The sequence below is a fragment of the Sciurus vulgaris genome (assembly GCF_902686455.1).
Source record: "Sciurus vulgaris genome assembly, chromosome: 15".
NCBI lineage: Eukaryota > Metazoa > Chordata > Mammalia > Rodentia > Sciuridae > Sciurus > Sciurus vulgaris.
Genome location: NC_136476.1, coordinates 23771724 through 23793290, shown reverse-complemented (window position 1 = coordinate 23793290; position 21567 = coordinate 23771724). Strand labels below are relative to the sequence as shown.

Genomic DNA, 21567 nt, shown 5'->3' with positions numbered 1-21567 from the left:
CCAGAGGCAGGAGAATCTCAAGTTCAAAGCCAGCCACAGCAAAAGTGAGGCCCTAAGCAACTCAATGAGACCCTGTCTCTAAATAAAATATAAAAGTAGGGCTGGGGATGTGGCTCAGTGGTCAAATGCTCCTGAGTTCAATCCCCAGTATCCCCACAAAAAAAGGCAAAAAATTAGTAGGAAATTGACAAGTTACAGGTAGTCCATATAAACCTTTGTGGAGGGGGTGTGGAATGTTATATGAGTGAAATACTTAAAGAAAATCAATACTTTACAGGAACAGAACATGACAAACTATTGATGTTATTTTGGAATCTGTATATAACAATATTATAGCAGGATAGCAAGGAAAACAGATTCTAAACTGCTTCTGAATAACAGCTTCACCACTTACTAACTTGAGCAAGTTCCTTTGTATGCCTCCATTTCCTTAGATATAGAATAGGGCTATATATAATACCTAACTCACAGGATTTTTTAAATGATTACATAATACTAATTCATAGAAAGCATTAGGAACAGTGTCTGACCTATAGTAAATACTCAATAAGTAATAGGTCACCAAATCATAGTGAATAATTCATCCACTTAAGAAATATTTATTAAGCGAATTCTTTGGTCAAGGATAAGCCAGTCAACCAATTTCTCTAAATGCTTGAAAAACTTCATTTGGACAAATTAAAATATTTCAATTATATGCTTTCATTTATGTATTTCTCTAGTGGACATCTAGCTAAATCTGAATCTATCCATCTCTCCATATTCTACCTGGTTCTTAAAATGGTCCCCAAAATTGCATGTCCTTACTAATTCCTTTTTGCACCATACTTGCAGAATGAAACATTTTACAACTTCACACTATTCATCGGTATGTCCCAGCCAGGTTGTTAATTCCTTGAGGAAAGACATAGACTATTTTTTGTGTATTTCCAGAACCTCAAGTTTCCTGCATTTCCAATCACTTATGCACCAACTATTTCTACCTATATGGCTACACATAAACTCATCTTACTAAAAAATCAAACCCATTCTTCCATTTCTGTCAACCTATAGGCCTCCTAGGTTCTATGTTTACTCAATCAAACATTCTAGAAATTCCTCTGATATTTCCATTTCTCTGAGATTAAAACTGACTATTAAGTACTGTGTTTATAATATCATAATCTGTTGTTATTGTGAATCACAATAAATTTCTAATGTTAAGTCATCCTAAAATTCTTAGGATGAACTCTTAAAAAATATTTTTTTCCGATTATAAAAATGAAGTGTATACATTGTCAATAACATGAAAAACTCAAAAAATAAAAATTGACCGCAGGTCTACCACAAGTGATATTAACAATATTTATGTATTTCCTCCAAGTCTTATTTTAAAATGAATTTTGGAGAAACAAAATTAAGATCATATCATAATCTTTTGTTTTACTTCATAATCCATTCAAGAGTACTTTATAGTAAATATTTATAAAAACAGGACATTGCTATGTTTTTAAAAGCAAGACAAAAGCGATTATAATCAAGAGGTTGTAAATATTCATTTTTGGTCCAAATGAAAAAAATCCTAGCATAGTTTTTATGCAAATGTCTACAGCTTTTGATAAAAATTTCAACATCTTCCAGCTTCAAAAAATGCCAAATCATGGCTAACTTTGGCTGGATGGGAAAATGACATGCTCTGAAAAACTGTGTTAGATCAATTGAAAAGCAGGCTCTGATGATCACAAAGGCAGTGAAATTTAACTTTGAATAAAACTGTTTACTGAAATTTAAGTGAAAATAGGATTTTTTTTCTAAATTAGTATTTTGCATTTATAAAATGTGAATCAAGAAAATTAAATTAAATACAAATATAGAAAAAATCAGATTTCAATACTTTGTAATACTCCACAATAAGCAGTTATACCATTTATCATTAGATGGTAAATTCCATCTAATTATAAGGGTAAAAGCAACACAAGACAGCCACCCAACAAACAGCATAAGGGAAAGTTAAGAAGAACTCTAAAATATATAAGTACAGAGTAAGACCACAGAGCAGTACTGGTATGAAGCCCCACAGCCTAAATAACATACCCCCTCCCCAAGCACCAGGCCCATCTTTCAAGAGTCTGGAATACAATCCAAGTGTGGAAAGTCTCTCCATTTGAAAGTTTTAAGTACAGCTACTATTCCAGGTGTTTTTAAAGAAATATATCAGTGTGGTCATCATTCTGGCAAAAGCTTTTTTTTTCATTATAATAGGTATACAACACCAGAAACATTTGCTTTCACCAAGCAGGGATAGCATCAAACATTCATTGTCTTGCCTTAGGCCTCTATCATCTCTGTGACATAAATTTAGTGAATGAGGATTCTGATTAAATCATCATCCCACAACTGCAAGTTGGTCCACTCTATGCTGATGGAACTTGGTGAGCAGGAAGTAGCGGGTACCTCAGATGTCTTGGTAAGATACACGCATGCCAGAGAGTAGAAAAGAAAACACATGAAAATTTTGGGAGCCTACTACCTTAGTAACATTTCTGTGGATCCAATGTGCTGCGGCAAGTAGGATATCTCCTCCAAAGTGAAAAGTCAATATGTATTTCCACTAAGAGACAGGCACAATGTGAATCTGGGAGTGGCTATCAAGTCTGGTTGGGTTCGAAGACAGCAATGCTCTGGTTAGTATTACAAGATGAGGTACTGGAAGCTTACAACATGCAATGGCAAAACAATTTTGCTTATTAATGACCTATAGATGTCAAGTTAGCCTTTACCCTCAGCTACCTCATTACATGTACAATAGTTTCATAAACTAAGGAGTCATGGTAGCACAGGCTTGAGATTATTCACAGATTCAATAGTATGAATTCTCCTCATCAGGGATGTTCCAGTACCCTAATTCAGTACGGCCAATGAATACCTAATTTGCCAGTAGCAGAAATCAATGCCAAAACCTCAATATGGCACCATACACCAGAGAAACTATCCAGTCATCAAGAAGCAGGTTACTTATTTTGGTCCCATTTTACCTCGAAGGGACCAGTAATTTCTCACTTGAGAAAGCCCATTCTAGATCTGGAACTGCCCTGTCTCCTTACCATGCTTCTACCAGTAATATATCTGTTGTCCTACAAATGAATTATTCAACATCTCACATGATTTGTGGTTTATTTTCAGCAAAAGAAATGATGACTGTGGGTGCATGAAATTCACTGGTCTTACCCTGAACATCATTACTCAGAAGAAGGTTTTATAAAATGGTGAAATGATTTATTAGAAACTCAGTCATAGGGCCAGGTGGGTTACAGCAACTTGTGAGAACTGGGATATTTTCCCATGCGAAATTACTTTTGACCAGAGCACTCAGTTTACAATAAAAGTAAGTGTTTTTAAGTGTTTTAAGAAGGAAGTGTTTCTCACCCACTAGGTTCCATGGTTCTAAAACAACTAGCCTATAGAATACCAGATGGGTAAAAACATCTTGAGGGATGCTGTTCTACCAGAAGTGGTACATGCTCTAAAAGAGCAACCAGTAGATGGTACATATTTTTTCCTATAGCAGAACACATGGGCCTAGGAAGCAAGGACTGTAAGTGGGAATGGCAGCTCACATAATACACCTAAGACAAATTTACAAAAATTATGACATAAGGCTCTACTCATTTAAAGATTTCAATACCTATCTAAGGGAGGACTGCTTATTCATTTTTTCTATTATAAAGAATATCACAATGATAATATGTAGAAATGCGGACTTTGTCTTAGTGTCTTAGTTTTTCTTCTTTTTAAAAAAGAGGTATGAAAAAAATGAACTCTTCATGAAAAAATAAATGGAAAAACACTGAAAGTACTATATGCATTGTCTTGACATAACTGAAGTATAAATGAAATTCTAAATACTTTGGGGGAAAATGCCAATAGAAAAAAAAGATTTCAAAATGCCATTTAAAATGTTCATGAACACAAAAGAACACCATGTTTACTAAATTAATATATAACTTGTGATTTAAAAAAAATATGCTTTGAACTTTAACTCCTAACGCTTCCCAAAAGCATTTTCACTCCAGCAGAATTCTCAGAATACACCATACTGTTTGCCTAGCTGCATTACTATGGCTGCTACATGGAAAACTCTTATCTGTTCCTCATAAGCAGGCTCAGATGTTCCTTTTCCTGGGAAGCCTTCACTTTACATTGACCTCATCCCAGTTCTCTTCCTCCGAGAGAAAATACAATCAGTTCTTTGCACACACATTTATATCACTACATTTATCTGAATAACTGTTAAAGAACCTGCTTGAGTTACACAGCATAAAAACTTAAAAAAATGAATGCTGATTTTAAACAAAAAGATAAGCAGATACCAAGGAAGCAAAGAAAAGCACAGGCTAGTCAAGAAATGCAAAGAGACTATGGAGTAAAGAAGATGGTTTCAGAGGGTATTATTAATAGATTGAATTCTGCTTCTCCTCAAAATTTGATTTGTTCTATCAATCTATATTATTTATGATCCCAAAAAAGGTCTAAAGTAAGATGTGTACATCTCCAGAAGTAGCTACATAACTGGAGTCTGTTACATATCTTTGTTTTGGTTCCCACTTTATAAATCCATTTTTTGCACATATACATATGATACCAAATACTATAGAGAAGAAATTCAGAGTAGACTTACCAAAATGTCTGATTTTTTGTTCATATTTCTGCATAAATGATTTTGATTTATCTTCATCTTCTGTTTCTTTTCTTTTATCTTGATTAATAAAACTCTATGAAAAAATTTAAGAAATTAAAGTCAGATTTTATGTTCTTAAATCTTCTTAGATACTGAATGCCTAGCAATTCTTCCAATAAACAACACAAAAATGTGGTAAATATGATTCTATTATGTCATTATTAAGCTCTTAAAAATGTAAACATTTTTCATTTGAGAGCTTAGTTTTGTTAAAAGTAATTTATGTATGAAAATTATATTTATTATAGAAATTATACAGAAAAACAACTGAATTAAATCTTTTTGTTAAAATGGTTACCCTATTAAAGCAAGGTTCAGAAAGATTCTTTATATGCATAATTTAGGTTTACATTTTCATTTCCTATAAATATTTGCAACTCTAGCCTAATTTTTGCATCCTGCTGGAAATAAACTAATTCTTTGAGAATTATTTATTAAAATAAATAATTATTTGAGAAGAGATAAACCAATATATATATCTGGGTTGTATTTCTAATAAATTTTTCTTAAGAGGTCAGTTTGATTTTTGAAATCAGGTACAAAATTCTATTAAAGAAGTGCTTATTTTCCATCAAATAAATCATAAAACAGAACAAGAATGAAATTTTTATCTAGTCAGCAAAACTGGCAGCAGTTTCTCAGAACATTCTGTGATCACATTTATACCCTGATATTATCACTGCCCAAAATAAAAAATACAAATGAGCTTTCTGTCAGTTTACAATTAGGAAACACACAAAAGTTTATATATTTCAAAATAAAAGCATTTTATCCTTTGTATTTCTGTCATCTAGACCAGCACTGTCCAATAGAAATATAATCCAAGTCACAAATATCAAGTTTCCTATTAGCCACATTAAAATGCAGAAACAGATGAAACTAATAACCTACATATTTAACCTAACATATCCAACATATTATCATTTTAACATGTAAGCAACACAAAATAATTAAAATATTTTACTTTTCTCTTTTTATACTGAGTCATCAGAATCTGGTGTGTATTTTACACTTACAGCACATCTCAATTCCAACTAGGCACATTTCAGTGCTCAAGAACACATGTGGCTAGTGGTTATAAAGTTGGACAGTGCAAATCTAGACCAGTCCTCTAAAGTCTCAAGCTCCCAGACAAAACCAATGTATAATTTTGAGCAAATGACTAGAACATAAAAATAGTCCTAATTAATTTATGGTATAAATGTAGGCTATGTTAGAAATTAAGTTTAAAGAAACAATTAAAAGCAGAAATAAAATGAAACTATTTTGTGACCACTGTGTTAAGAGACATTAACTATATAAAATAAACATTACTTTGTTTCCTCTGGAAGAAAAAAAATAATTTAGATATTTTGGGGGTATAAATGTAAAGCAGAAATAAAATAACTTAAGACACACACCCCTTAATACAATTTATACAAAAGCAAATTACTCAAATGAAGAATGATCTTATTGTAGGGGGAAAAATATAAATTAATATAGGCACAAAAGAAAGTCTAGAAAGATATGACTCATTCTTAACAGAGGTTATGTCTGGGAAATGGAACTAGTGGTAAAGGGAACCTTTCAATTTCTACTTTACATACTTGTTTATTCTTTATTTATTTATCAATAAGCATGTTTTACTATTAACATTTTTCTCAAAGAAGAAATTATTGACAGGGCTAGTGGTGATGCACATTTACCTATGTGTGTTACTGACTGTTGTAAGCAGAACCAGAGATAGTCCAGAAGAAGAGAATTAATAGTGCTCACAAGAATGGGTAAGAGTAGATGCCAGGAAGACAGAAATTAAGTAGGTTATAGGTTGAGAAGTCTAGAAAATAATGATGGTTAAAGATAGGGTGAATGTCAATTTAGACAAGAATAAGCAGCCAATCCCTAAAGCCTAAGGGTTAAATTTAGAACAAATACAAAGAAATATCCCTTTACGAATTAATAGAAAATGACTATCTTTTATTGCCCCAACAAGTTGTAGACCAAAGATTTAAATACTTGTTTTTTTAAGTTTCAATTTATACATCTTAATAGAGTATGGATTACATAACTATATCTATTAATATTTTTTTTTATACTAGGGATTGAACAAAGGGGTGCTTTACCACTGAGCTACATCCCCAGCCCATTTAATATTTTTATTTGGAGCCAGGGTCCGACTAAGTTTCTGAGGCATTGTTAAGTTGATGAGGGTGGCCTCACACTTGTGATCCTCTTGCTTCAGACTCCTGAGTCACTGGGATTACAGATGGGGTCCACCAGCTATTTGCTAAAATTTTACACAAGATTTGTGCACCTCAAAGTAAAATGTTACCTACCCACCCCCCCAAAAAAAGGAAGAATAATCAAGCAGGGATTGGGGGGGGGGCAGGTGAAGGTATAGATAAAATTAAAATGACAGAATGATGACAGAGTTGATGTGCAATATGGGGTTTGTCTGTTTATTTGGTGTACACTGAAATTTTCCATATTAAAAAGGCTAAAAAAAGATCCAAATTCTCTCCTACATTATATGTTCATGGGTTAATTAAGGAAAATGATGACATCTGAATGTCTATCCCTGTCTATTCTCTATATAAATAATGTAGTAACATCATCCCTGCTTCAATCTCAGGGAACACTAATAGTGGATAATACAAAAAAAATCTACCCTTGTGGTAAAGGTAAAAACTTTTAGCTTCTGATAAATGTTTCCTTTAGCCATTTTAGCAAAATGGAAAAAAATAAAAAATACTTGTACCTGTAGGTATGTTCACAGACTTCATTATGTTTCTAAAAAGTTAGGCTTAATATAATTACTATTCTTCAACATATAATATTACTTTATCCCATATTGAAAACATTTACTCATAGGCTCTGGTCAGGTGTGGTGGCACACTCCTGTAATCCCAGCAGCCCAGGAGGTTGAGGCAGGAGGATCTCAAGTTCAAAGCCAGCCTCAGCAAAAGCAAAACGGTAAGACCCTGTCTCTAAATAAAATACATAATAGGGCTGGGATGTGGCTCAGTGGTCAAGTGCCCCTGAGTTCAATCCCCAGTAACCACCACAAAAAAATTATTAAGGCTCTGACATTCTCTACCTCATGCATTTTGAAAATCTCTGAAGTTCTAGTTTTCAAATGGAAAAGAAACATAAACCCTGAGCAATTTGAGAAACATGGGATTTTAAAAGTCCAACCAGGCTAATGATTGTCCATCATTAACATCTAGTATCTATTATCTTCATTAATAATGGACATCATTTTCATTCTTTTTTTTTTTCCAAACATTTATCATTTCCATTCTTAAAGTATCTTTAGTAAAGGACACTCAACACCTTTCTTTACCTTATCTAGTCTTCAAATCCCCCAGTCAGGGTTTTCTTCTTCAAATTTAAACCACTATTATGTTATCAAGTCTCTCTATTTACTTTTCTATTCCTTCATTTATAAAATAAGGTGGTTCAATTAAAGGAGCTCTTAAGCAGTGACCACCAAATATAGGGTACAAAATATGAGATGTGAGAGAAAATATAACTTTGATTTAGGTATTTTCTCATCCTTAAAAACATTTTATGAACACTTATATATAGCATTTGTTCAACATTATCATACTATAAACAATTAATGGAGCCTGGTAAAGTATAACTGTCTGCAGGGACTAGGATATAGCTTAGAGACAAAGCACTTTGCCTAACATGCACAACGCCTGGGGTTGAATCCCTAGCACCACAAAAACAAACTAAACAAAATGAAAACAAAAATACTGCCTGCAGAGCTGGATGCTGTGGTGCATGCCTGTAATTCCAGCAACTTGGGAGGCTGAGGCAAGAGGATACGCAAGTTCAACGTTAGCCTGAGCAACTTAGTGAGACCCTGTTTCAAAATAAAAAAAATAAAATGATTGGGGATGTAGCTCAGTGGTAAAACATTTGCCTAGTATGTGCCAGGTCCTGGGTTCAATAACCAGTACTGGGGGAGGGGGGAAAAAAAAAAAAAAAACCCTGCCTGCAGTCTGCTGCTCTAGAGTAAGAACTTTCAAATTTTTAGACTACAATTTAGATTAAAAAAAAACTGTACACTTTGTTTTAACATGCACACAAATACCTAAAACACTAGTTTTTCAATACAATATTGACCCCAAGTGCGATACACTTGGATCTTTTCCACCCTATTCTACTTGAAAAAGAAAAATGCTGCTCAGAGTGCACCAAATTGTTTTCATAGTCTACTTAAATTAGCCATGACCCCACAGTCTGAAGAACACTGTTCTTCTGTACTCTCCCAGCAATAAATGCTCTTTGACTTTACTATAATTTAAACTCATTTCTTCAGATACAAAAGTAAAAGAACAAGGCCTAGGGTTAGGGCTGGAGCTCAGTGGCAGAGCGCTTGCCTAGCACATGTGAGGCACTGGGTTTGATTCTTAGCACCACATAAAAATAAATAAAGGCATTCTGTCCATCTACAACTACAAAAAATAAAAAATAAAAAAAAAAGAACAAGGCCTATATATTCTAATGAGAAACACAATACTGCTCTTAAAAAACTACTAACTTGACAAAACTATTGCACTACTTAAGAGACAAAGTTTAAATTATTTCTAAAGAGTTTTTTCAGTACTAGTGCTTATGACATTCTCTAGATTACCTCCTGAGTTTACTAAATACTGGTAAATAAACAGTGTGTTACCAAACTGATAGAAGCAGGCAGCACAGCAACATCACAAAGTACTCATAACATCTGAGCCTTACCACATACCAAATTCTGTGTGACCACACTGTTAAGACATTACTTGATTTGAAGCAACCAAGGCTAAGAGATGTTAAGTGACGTGCCAAAGATCACAAAGCTAGCATGTGATAAAGTTGAGATTCAAGGCAGTCTGACATCAGAGTCCAAACTGCAGTGTACCATGTGTCATGTTGCTGTCATATATTTGTACTAAGGAATATCAGAATTAAGACAATACTGGGAGGACGCGTGCTTTCCATAAACTGTCAAAATTGAACACTTTACAGTATTTGGTTGTTCTGCTATCAAATATGTATGAATACTTAAATTTTTTCTTCTTTCTTTATGGCCTAATAAAAGGTCATACCTTATTAAAAACATCCTTGCTAATGGCATCCATGTTCCATAGACACATCCTCTCTCTTTGTACTAAAGCCTCTTCTTTCTGTCGCCATTCTTCTTCTCGTTGCCTCAGTTCTGATACTGCTGTTTGTGCTTTGGCATGTTCCTGATCCAGGGACTCAGAGTTATGCAGTGCTAAGCTACCAAGTTTCTGCTGAGCTTCGGCAAGATTCCATTTGCACGCCACAGAGCTCTTCACAAACTCTTTCTGCTTTTGGCAAGCCAGCTCAATCCCATGGCTATACATCTGAACAGAAAAACAGTATTTATAAGAAATGGATATGTTTGTGCAGCAAAGTTCAACTTTTTTTTTAATTCAAAGGATCTCTGTACAATATCTGTGGTGCATAACCTATCCTGTGTTCTTTGTCTACAAGTTATATTTTTATATTACAGGCCTTGTTTCATCAACTAGATTCTAAGCTTCTTTGTTAATCTATGTCCCTCCCCCAACAACTAACAACAACACAAAGCCTGGCAATTACCACAGTGACTTGCATATAGCTGGTACTCAACATTTGGTTTATAGTCTTCATAATCCTGGACCAATAGAATGAGAATAAAGATTAAATCTAGTTCACCACCTCAACACTCCACATGTTGAACCAGATCTTTAGAGTTTTTTTCTGCACGTTCTTCATTGTAAGGAACCTCCCTTAAGGAACCTCCTTTTGTTTAGAAATAATTATTTCTTAGTTTCTGCTTTTTTTCCTATATTGTCCCAATCTGTGGAGATCAGAAGATCTTAACAGAAATTTCTATTTATAACTGATTATATCAGATGGATATTCTTTAACTTCAATCTAATAAAAATAGGCAAAGTTATTTAAATTAATAAGTGCACACTGGTCTACCCTGGTAATTCTATCCTACTCAGAAAGAGTAATAATTAGATTTTTAATATATTATTTTAATTAACTTATTTATTTGGTGGTACTAGGGAATGAATACAGGGGTACTCTACCACTGAACTACATTCTTTTTTATCTGACATATATATATTATATATAAAATATATATTATATATATATATATATATTTTTTTTTTTTTTTTTTGGAGACAGGGTCCAAGTTGCTGAGGACCTTGCTAAATTGCTGAGGCTGGCCTTGAACTTATGATCCTCTTGCCTTACCTCCACCTGAAATTACAGTTATCTGCCACAGCAATACTTACGTAATTGCTGTGTGTAAAACAATATGGTAGTCAAAAAGCTGAAGATAGGCTGGGGTTGTGGCTCAGTGGCAGAGCACTTGCCTAGTATGTGTGAGGCACTGGGTTCAATTCTCAGTACCACATATAAATAGATGAAATAAAGGTCTATCGACAACTAAAATGAGTGTGTGTGTGTATTTTTTTTTTTTAAAGCGGAAGGCACATTATGATTTCTTGGCCAAGTATAAATCAACTTCAAACTACTTATTCAGAATAATTTCTCTTTAATCTGTTCCTATATCTATATCACTATTCAAAAGCTCTTATAATTTTACAACTGAATTATACAAATAGTCTGTCTTATCTCAAGCTAGCCTCCACTCCACTAGGCTGGAAATCATCTTTCCAAAAAACAAAAAACAAAAACCAAATTCAATCACATTACTCATTCTTAAGAGTCTTAGAATAAAAGGCAAGTTCTTCGGAATGGCATGGTCCTTCATGAGTTCATTTCCTATATTGTCTCCAGACTCAGTTCCAGGTACTCTTCTGCTTGTTTGCTTATTCTTCCCAACTTCCATGTGTTCCCCGCCTCAATTTGGCAATCCTGCTTGCTCTAGGTAACTCCTATCTCCATTCCAGATTATGATACCTCATAAGCTTTTTCTTATCCATTATGTCCCTACCCAAGATACACATATTTCTATAGTAATGTTTTTTATATAATATTGTACTATTTGTATTCTCAGTTGTAAGTTTCTTGAGAGGCTAGCATTCAAAAAATGTTTGATGAATAAATGAATTTTTACTTCTTAGAACAGAATGGTCAGGTGGTAAAGAATTGAGGCAAGTAGCAAGTAAGGCCTCCTTCAAGCTGAGCTTTCAAGCAAATTTCAAGATTTCTAATGAGACAAATGTGAACACTGTTACAATGCAGAGGTTTTATTTACTCATCCAACAGATTTGATGCCCAGGTACCATACAAGTAAACCAAGTAAAACATTTATTTTTATTTTTGGCTATCTTAGAATAAGATCAAAGGAAAAACTGGAAACTATGCTTAAAAATGAGGCCAAAAAAATATGAAAATATAAAACTTAATTTGTAAAAAGACAAAGCTATATCATACCTTATAATTTCAAATTATGTGGAAGCAATATTTATTTTTTAAATCAAACCAATTCTAAAAATGACTTACATTTAAATTCTTCTCCATTGCCATCAGAAATACCATTTGGTTACTTGGGCCATACTATTCAATATGTATTCAGATGATTAAGTAAAATATTAGGTCTTATATTAATTCATGATCTTGTTGATATCTTAGATGGATATAATCATATTTTAATGAACATAAATTCTGAAAAGGAACTGTTAAAGTCCACTAATGTAACTTTACATTAAAAATTCTCAAAAAGGATCTCTATATTCCAATCTGCTTTTACCTTAATTGGATCTTAGAATCATACATTGCTTATTACATTAAGATATCTAAATCTGTCTGATTAGGTAAAAATGAATCCAAAGTTTTTTTTAAAGAATAATTTCAAATGCCTGTTTATTAGATTAAACATTCTATTCTTCCCAAATATTCCAATTCAAAAATTTAAGTCCTGAAGTCAGCAAGACAAAATAAGCAGAGTTGTAATGAATACCTGAACTTAGAATCAGTAATCACTTTGCAAATTTTAAGGCTATTTCAAGGTAATTTCAGCCAAATACAGTTTTATAGTATTTTCCAGGATGAGCAGTGTAGTAGGTGGGCAAAATACTGGACTAGGGAGTCATAAATTCTCATTTTGACTCTGCTACTAACTAGCTATATGACCTCAGGGAAATCATATTTAGTGAAAGAGATAAGCCTATTCACTTATAAAATATTTTTCACCTATATGAGTTCGTAAGTGTACAAGTGAAAGATTAATACACATAGTTTCTCTTACGTAATTTTTGTGATTCAATTATAATGTACTGAAATTCTTGAGACTTTTTCTCTCCATATGCCTTTAAAATTGACAACAGCAACTGCTGTTCATTCTTTCTGGCTCCTTCCCTTCCCCCTTCTGTAACACATTATAGGCTCATAACACATTATGTATATAAAAATGACACTAGTGATCCATAATTAGTGGGTGACTACTAACACATCAACTCTTATCCTGCCTCACTTTCCCAGTAACCAGCTGGCTGAAGTACAGACTGTGGTTATGAAACAGCATTTTTCTCTGTGTGAAGCCAACCAACTCCATTAGCTAAAATAAGACTGATGATCCTACATTTACTAGAAAACAATTTAAATCACTCATCTTCATTAACATCGAGCACAATGAGTTTTGAGAAAAAAACTGCTATTAATTCTGTTATGCTCTTATTGAACCTCAGTCTGCAAAAAGCCTAAGGAGACATCTATAATTCACTTCATTGAACATAATAGTGCTTAGTCTATGACCCCGAAATACAGTCCGAAACACTCAGGTTGAGAAAAATCATGAAAAGGTGATGAGTATGTAAGCACTCCCTAAGACGGGACCCAGAAAAATCCTAAATATCACATTTGATTAGGTTTCAGAGACAAGAAAACTGGATTGAAAACAAGTAGCATCAGGAATCTGAGCGAAGAGTCTGAAAAAAAGGAAAGGCTATATACTTTTACTAGAGAATTACATTAAGCAGAAAGAACTAAAAACAAAACTGCAAGGGAAAGTCATGCGACTGGAAGGTAGGCGCCAGCATCAAAGTCAAGGTTTACAGAATTTGCACAGGTGTCAAAAGCACGTGAGATCTTTATGTCAGGACTCAAGTGTAACGTTGAAGTACAACCACTTACCATTCCTATTAACTGTGCATAAGTACGCTGGGGCCTTTAACAGAATTAAGTATTCGGACAAAAGCATGCACGAGAGGACAAAGGGTCAGTGTTAAACAGTGTGTGCCGCCCCAAATCTGGCGCTGTCAGGAAGGAGGGAATGAGGAACGTCTTCCAAGGATGAGAGGAAATCATCCAAGGTAAGCGAAAATGTGTGCGTGGAGGTGGCGGTTGGGAATGAATATATGGCTACCTCTTCTTCACTCCGAAGATGCTACGATAGCGGAGGAATGGCACCAGGCCCCCGGGGTTGTAATGGGTGCAGAAGTGGGCATAGAAGCGGGTCGGAGAGAGGCGGCACTTTAGGGGGCTTAGCGACAGCATCTCCCCATCCCCCAGCAAAAAGTGCCCCCCCCCCATACCTGGGCGCCACCGCCCGGCAGCGGCGGGCAGCGGGGAGAACTGGGGGACACGTCCAAGTCACTCTCTTCCTCAGCCTCACCCTCTGCCCGAGGCAGGCTCCAGGGTCCCGGCGGCGGCCACGGTTGTTCCATGTCCAACTGGCCCCAGCCCTACAACCGCCACTGCCAACGGACTTGGCGTGAATGGAACCTGCTGCGCCGAGCCAGCCGCCCAGCCTGCCGGGGCCGTTACCCAGAATCCCTCTGCCGGCAGCGACGCCGACGCACAGCAGCGCTGGCCGGGCCGCGCAACCGGCGGACGGCGGAAGAAGAAGTGCTTAGCCCGTTGCGTCACTTCCGGGTGGGCGTGGCTGTGGGGCGCGGCCCAGGTCTTGAGTCTCGCGCGTGGATGTGGAACACTTTCTCGGTTAAATCTCGGAAGTCTTTCAGCCTGCGAATCTATCCGGGATGGCTCTGTGGGTGGTGAGATGTTCGTTAGCGCAAGACAAATGTTGTCTAGTGTTCCCTACCCTGTAAACGGTGGATCCTGGCCTTCGGGAGTTGCTCGGACCGTGTCCACTTTGCGTGTTTTTAAAAAACTGCAACTCGTTCCTGTATAATTGATACAAAAACCAGTAGGTCTAAGGCGGGATTGAAGGGGATAATTTTTAAAAACAGAGCCAATTTCCCTCTCATTGCGAATTACTCGCAACAAGAGTTCTGCAAAATTTGGAAGAGGACGCCCACGATGAAACACTGGAGTTAACACGGCTCCAAAAAATTAAGTAGCGCCAGTACTGAACGTGTAGGGACGTCTGTAATCCTCCACATCTCATTTTATCCTAAAGATGATTTGTGTTCGTATTATCAGCCCCCCGACACCGACCCTTTTCCTTTTTGAGAAATAGACTCAACATGTCCGAGGTCACACATATAAGAGAAAGGGCTGGAATCCGGCCAAACGAGTGTGATTGCAAAATCTGCACGCTTAACAATAAGACCTTTCTGCCCTACACATAGAATTTCAAATAAGAACAGGAAAACGCCACTCTTTGAGTCGATTAGACTAGCACATTTTTGAAGTTGGTAAATAACAAATGTTGACCAACACGCAAGGAGTGCTGTCAGAGAGAATGTCATTTGTCCAACCTTTTGGGAAGAGTAACTTGACTTAAGTGCTTCAATTAAGTAATTTCACTCCCAGGAAATTATCCAAGAGTTTTGCACCAATATCCAAAGATTTATGTACAAAGATGTTTTTCAGTGCTATGAAAAAGCCAAAAAAGAATTTCCTATCGATAGAGGAACTTAAATTATGCTTTATTGTTACAATGGGATACTAGTCTTTAAAAGGAATAAATGTGCTGTTTTAGAAATATTTCCAAAATGAATCGAGTTAAATAAAAAGCAAGTTGGAGAATTAGATACATATGTGTGAATATGTACAGAAAGAGAGATCTTATTTGTATAAAAACAAATCACCAGCTGAGTGAGGTGGCCATGCCTTTAATTCTAGCAACTCCAGAGCCTGAGGCATCAGAAACACAAGTTGGAGGCCAACCTCAACCTAGTGAGTCTCTGTGTCAAAAATAGAAAGAACTGGGGATATAGCTCAGTGGTAAAGCACCCCTGAGTTGAATCCACAGAACCAAAAACAAACAATCCAAAACAAGTCTGTGTGTGTGTGTGTGTGTGTGTAAAATTTCTGGAGAGTATACAAGAAACTTGATTACCTCTATTGGGTAAGACTGGGGAGGAGAATTTTATCTATTCCTCTAGCCTTAAATAATACCCATGTATTCACAGTTTCCAAACCAAAAAGCCCTGACTTTACCCCAGTCCTTCAGACTCTTCTACCTGCTGATTTCACATTTTTTTATTTGAATGGTTCAACCACATTTTAAGTTTAACACATCCAAAAAAAGAGCTTTTGATCCTACTCCTTTCCCCAAACGTCTTCTTCCTGTCTTCTTAGATCTCACTGGCCACAACTGACTGAATAATAATTAATTCCCTGAAGTTGAATGCATTGCCACCCAAACAAAACTGGGGTTCTGTTAGCAAGGAAGAAGACATTACAGGTATGAGGTAGGCACTGTGTGTCACACTAAGTGCCTGTGCAAGCTAGTGGTAGTGTAACTTGAGTGAGTGACATTTCCTGACCTCCTCCCCTTCGCAGCTTTCCTCTCCCCAGGGCTCTCTTTGTATATTCTTTGACCTTTTGGTTCCCGTTTCTTTCCTGACTGTTGCTCCTTTGCATTTGATGTTCCTTTCACCTGCATATCTTTTCACTTAGTTCTTGAAAGTCTTGGCTAGTGGTCATACTTCTCTTCTTAGGTCTTAGGTTTAAATGTCATGCCCTTAGGGAGCCAAGCTACGCACTGAATCTAAGCCAGATTCTTATTTCCTCTCTAACCTGTAACCTTCTGTCTCACCACTTTGGATATTTCCTTTTTGCCCTTCATTTTACTTTTACTGTTTATGCTGACTTGTTAATTATTAAGTTTCTTCCTGCATTAGAATGTAAGCTCATGAGCACAGATAGCTTCTTATTCACCTTTGTACCTAAATTGTTCAGGACAGTGCTTGGTACATAGTAAATATTCAATGAATATGCCCTGAATAAATGGATGAAAATAGGAATAAATAGATGGATACAAGGATAAAAGTAAAAGATGCAAAATTAAATAAAGGCAGAAGAGAACCAAAAAGGAACAGAAAGAGGTATATTTTTGGTAGGAGACAAATATAATGACATAAGAAATAACCTGATCTTGTGTCATTGCTGTCTTCACAGTATGAATCTTGTGTCCAGGCACAGTAGACACTTTTAAAAATTTTCCAAGGTTAGTTTGTTTTTATGGTACTGGGATTAAACCCAGGGCCTTCCATGTGCTAGGCAAGTGTTGTACCTCTGAGCAACACCCCCAAATCCCAGGCATGATGCCCCTGCCTTTTTTTTTTTTAACAAGTTTTAGAACTTAATTATATTCTTTTCTGCTTTTTTACATTGAAAAATAAAGTCACTTAGAAATTGCTTTGTGTCATAATTTGCTTACTACTCCCATGGATATAGTGCTAACCAGCTGAAACTTAAGGAGCAAATTAGTTTTTTTCTGAATAGAAGTTACTTTTAAATAGAAGGACTATGTAGTAAAATGTCCAAGGGCAGTCTTTGAGAAAAAGTTTATGGGTCATAATTATTTAAGTATTAAGGCTACAAATGCCAGTATATCAAACAAAAGGCAAAAACTAACATACAGTCTGAATCCTGAACTCTAATAAAAGTTTTATAAAATAGATACCATGTGTGGGTCCAGATCCAAAATGACTTCAGGATTGTTAAAAGTCATTCAACTGTAATTTGATTTCTTTCCTTGAAAACATTCCCAATACTGGGGGACATTCTGGAGAAATGGGTATACTTAAAGAAATACTCAAATTTCTAGCTCCTGTTTTGGATTAGGAGACCAATGTTCTTACAACACAGTACTACTTTCCCCCTTTAAATGGATTTCCCTCTCAATTACTTTAAAATGTTACATACCACAATAATTTGCTTAATTTATCTACATTTGAGGTGAAGAGATCCACATTTTCTCTATCTGTATGTGAGTTTTCTATCAAAGAGAACTGCAAGCAATGCTACCAAAAATCCTTTTGATGGGCTGTTTTAGGACAGAAGTTCCATAAAAGGTTATGATAATTTTTTTAACATAAGTATGTGTTTTTTAAAATTGTGATTATGATTTTTTTTCCTGGTACTGGGCTCAAACCCAGGACTTCACACATGCTAGTCAAGTACTCTACCACTGAACTACAATCCCAATTATTTTTCTTTTATTTTGAAACAGTGCCTTGCTAAGTTGCCCAGACTGGCCTTGACTTGCAGTCTCCCTACTTCAGCTTCCAGAGTAGATGGAATTACAGGTGAGTGCCACAACACTCAGCTGTGAATATTTTTAAACACATATAACTACAGAAGTAGAGAAACTTCCTATATCCATCACTCAGATTCAATAATTATCAAGATCTTTCTACATTTGTTGCATCTATTCCTTTTATGTATTTACTGAATACTTGAAGGCAAAACCTTAGCATTAGATCATTTTACCACTTCATACCTTAATATGCATCTCTAAACAATGTTAATATTTGTCTTACATAAACACAAAGGTGTTATAATACCTATCAAAATTAATTTTTTGGCATTATCTAATATTTAAGCCAAAATCAAATTTTCCTGATAGTTTCAAATATTCTATGTTAGTTTATTCAAATTAGCATTCCAATAAAGTCCATGTATTACAGTTGTTTATTAGGTCTCAACTATCTTGTAATCTAGAGACGTTCTCCTCACTACTAGTACTTCTTCCCCTTCCTCCCTTCTTCTTCCTCTTCTTTTCTTTTTTAATACCATTGACTTATTGCAGACTGAGACAGTTGTCCTATATAGTGTCCCACATTCTAGATATTACTGACATTAGCATGTTCTTCAACCACCATTCACTTCAAGTGAAGTTAGCTTTAGAGCAGTACTTCCCACTAGAACATTCTGTGATGATGGAAATATTCTACCTGCATTAGCTAGTAGTCACTAACCACATGTGGCTATTGAGCACTTTGAATATAATTAGTGGAGTGAGGAACTGAGTTTAAATTTATTTATTTTTGGTTCATTGAAATAGTTATACACGACTACCATATTGAACAATGCAGCTGTAGTAGCTTGATTAGATTCAACTTGAACTTTCTTAGTGAAAGTGCTTCATAGGTGTGTCCCATGAATCATGCAGAGGGGTACTTGATGTTACCTATAGTGATGTTTAGTGATATTAATACTGATCTGCTCATGGAAAGTTTTCCCAAATGGTATGATTTTAACAATAACCTTTTAAAAATATATAAATTTCATCTTTATGCAGTTTGTTAAAACTGATGAAAGAACCCAGTGCAGTTCATTGAACTCTTTTACATTCATAGTAAAAGTCAAAAAGGCAAAATGTTCCCTGTATATCAGACTGTGAGAAAGTTAAACTGTGAAAGAACATTTAAAGAAAGACTTTGGAGAAGGACAAATATAAAAGTTATTTCTTGAGTCTGGACACTGGATCGGTGCCTCAAAACAAAACAAAACAAAATCAGTGCTCCGGAAATGCATTATTGCTGGAACAATTAATTGTTCCATATACTTGGGTCTGTCTTTCCTTCTTTTTCTCTTCTGCAGGCATTTTTTCACAAATGCTGCTGAATAACAACTCACTTTGGTTGTTCAATGTGCTAGTGTTTTTCACACTTGCTAATGAATAATTCACCAACTCCAAAGATTTTAGGGCCTAACAAATTAGTCCACTGAGTCCAGTCATAAATAAATAAACAGGAATTGAAGGTCTTTTTAAAAAAGTCACTTATGGAACATGCCTTTCGAGACAGCTAGCTCTAATAAGGAGGTGTGACTGTGGTGGAGAGAGAAGGCCCTCTTTCCTTGCCTGTGCCTCAATAGATAACCCAGGTGGCCCTTGTGATTGATGGGGAACTGTTAACAGGTTAGAGGGCTCAGTATACACTGAGCAGTGACTCTAAAACTTGATTTGACTACCCTTTCAGATGCTGAAGAAAGCTACAGGCTCTCTTCCTAGAACAATGCATATTGGCACATGCAGGAAAGTTTCCCTGTCATTTCAGGGGTGTTAGGGCCCCAGAGATAGCCATGGATTACAGAAAAAACAAAACAAAACAAAAACAAACAAACAAACTCTGTCCTGGAAGCAGAAGTAGCAGATATTCTTGCATGGAAATGTTTTGGCATGCACTACATAAGATATGGCCTAAAAGCTGAAGAATTCAGTTCTTGCTCCTTCCTGTATTCACAGATTCATCCTTTCTATTGTTTTATGTTTCCTGTTTGTTTAGGTTTTAGGTTCCTCTTTACTTTTCTACCCCAGATTCCCTCCCCTGAGGCAAATATTAGCAGCAGTTTCTATTGTATTTTTTCAGGAATATTTTAAGCATATATGAACACATAATATTCTCCTCTCCCAAAAGGCAGCAGAGCATACAAATTTTTGTGTCATGCTCTTTTTCTTAGATTTATATTTTAGAGATTATTTACTGTTAGGACTTATAGCTCTGCCCCATTCTTTTTCCATGCTGTGTAGTAGTCCATCATGTGGCTTACTCATAATTGTTTCTATCAGACTCTGCTTAATGAACATTTAGTTGGTTTCTAATATTTTTTTAACTATGAATACTAGTGCAGCATAGTCTTTGTGTTTTTGTGAAAGCATTCCCATGGGATAAATTTCCAGCAGTGGAATCACTCAGCCAAATTAAACTTTTTGAGAGACATTATTGCTCTCTTAAGAAGTTATATGTGGTAGGCAGAATAATGGCCTACCAATATGAACATAATCCCTGGAACCTGTGAATATGTTATTTTACATAATAAAGGGGAAATTAAGGTTAAATTAAGGTTTCAGATGGAATTAAGTTTGCTAATCAGCTGACCTGATCTGGATTATCTGGTTCCAGTATAATCATAAAGATCCTCAAAAATGGAAGAGAGAACCAGAAAGATATGGCAGCATGAGAAAGACTTGGCTTGATGTTGCTGGCTTTGAAAGATTGTTAGGGAGCATGTAGCCAAGGAATATGGACAGTTTTTAGAAGTAGAAATGCAAGAAAACAGAAAAGGCAAGGAATGCAGCCCTGCTAGTACCTCAGTTTATTTAGCTCAATGAGATCCACAAAATTGGAATATAAAAATTCGGCCCAAAGTTTGTGGTGATTTGATATAGTAACCAGAGAAAACAAATACATGTATTCACACTTCAACAATGTGTTTCTCCGTACCCTGCCCATTAGTGCCTTAAAAAATAGTTTTTTCCCTTCATATGAATACTATTATTTGAAAAGAAATGTTTATAATTTTGTGTCTTATAATTAGCTTTTAGTTAAAAGGAAAATCTCAGTCATAATTATCAGATTGTCACATTCTTGTTCTTTTCAAATTTGTACTTAGGCAAATTCTCACTTGGAGCAAGGTTTAATATTCTCATCAGGGTCCAGGATGTGAGCAGAATGTACTGATCATTTCTGCAATGCTGATGTCACTGCTGTTTAAGGTACACTGCAGAAACACTCTAGGAATAGAAGTGGTTGGTTCATTAAGATCTGTTTGCTGCCACCAAGATGTAACTACACAGTTAATGAAGCCATTCTTTTGTAGTGGACTGTCCAATCCTTGAATGGCTTTGTTTGACCTCTGGTAGAGGTAGTAGACTCACACTGATTTACTTACTTTGTAAGATAGACCAGAGTCATTGTGTATGTAGCAACTTTCACATCTCCATGGCATCTGGGAGTTGAAGATGACCTTGG

The 21567-nt window shown here is 35.6% G+C and overlaps 2 protein-coding genes across 4 annotated transcripts in view; one reads left to right on the top strand and one right to left on the bottom strand.

The window, feature by feature from the left end:
- Window positions 1-14357, bottom strand: part of CDC37L1 (cell division cycle 37 like 1, HSP90 cochaperone) — a 25976-nt gene extending 11619 nt beyond the window's left edge. The window contains exons 1-3 of the mRNA XM_079113090.1: window positions 14209-14357; window positions 9793-10074; window positions 4658-4751 (exon numbers count right to left, since the gene is read on the bottom strand). Of these exons, the coding sequence (XP_078969216.1) occupies window positions 4658-4751; window positions 9793-10074; window positions 14209-14340 (508 nt within the window). The 5' untranslated portion in view covers window positions 14341-14357. The remainder of the gene's footprint in view (window positions 1-4657; window positions 4752-9792; window positions 10075-14208) is intronic.
- On the top strand, window positions 14339-21567 carry LOC306645372 (uncharacterized protein; the record flags this gene model as incomplete). Of its 3 annotated transcripts, XR_013759611.1 has the most annotated exons (4): window positions 14339-14670; window positions 16163-16268; window positions 18042-18117; window positions 21209-21567. XR_013759611.1 is itself a non-coding variant. In XM_079113109.1 (2 exons), coding segments are annotated over 2 exons (333 nt in total). In that variant the 3' UTR covers window positions 16164-16805. The 3 variants fall into 3 exon arrangements, 1 of the variants encoding a protein (XP_078969235.1); XR_013759612.1 differs by lacking the exons at window positions 16163-16268; window positions 21209-21567 and having other exon boundaries at window positions 14339-14822; window positions 18042-18319; XM_079113109.1 differs by lacking the exons at window positions 18042-18117; window positions 21209-21567 and having other exon boundaries at window positions 16163-16805.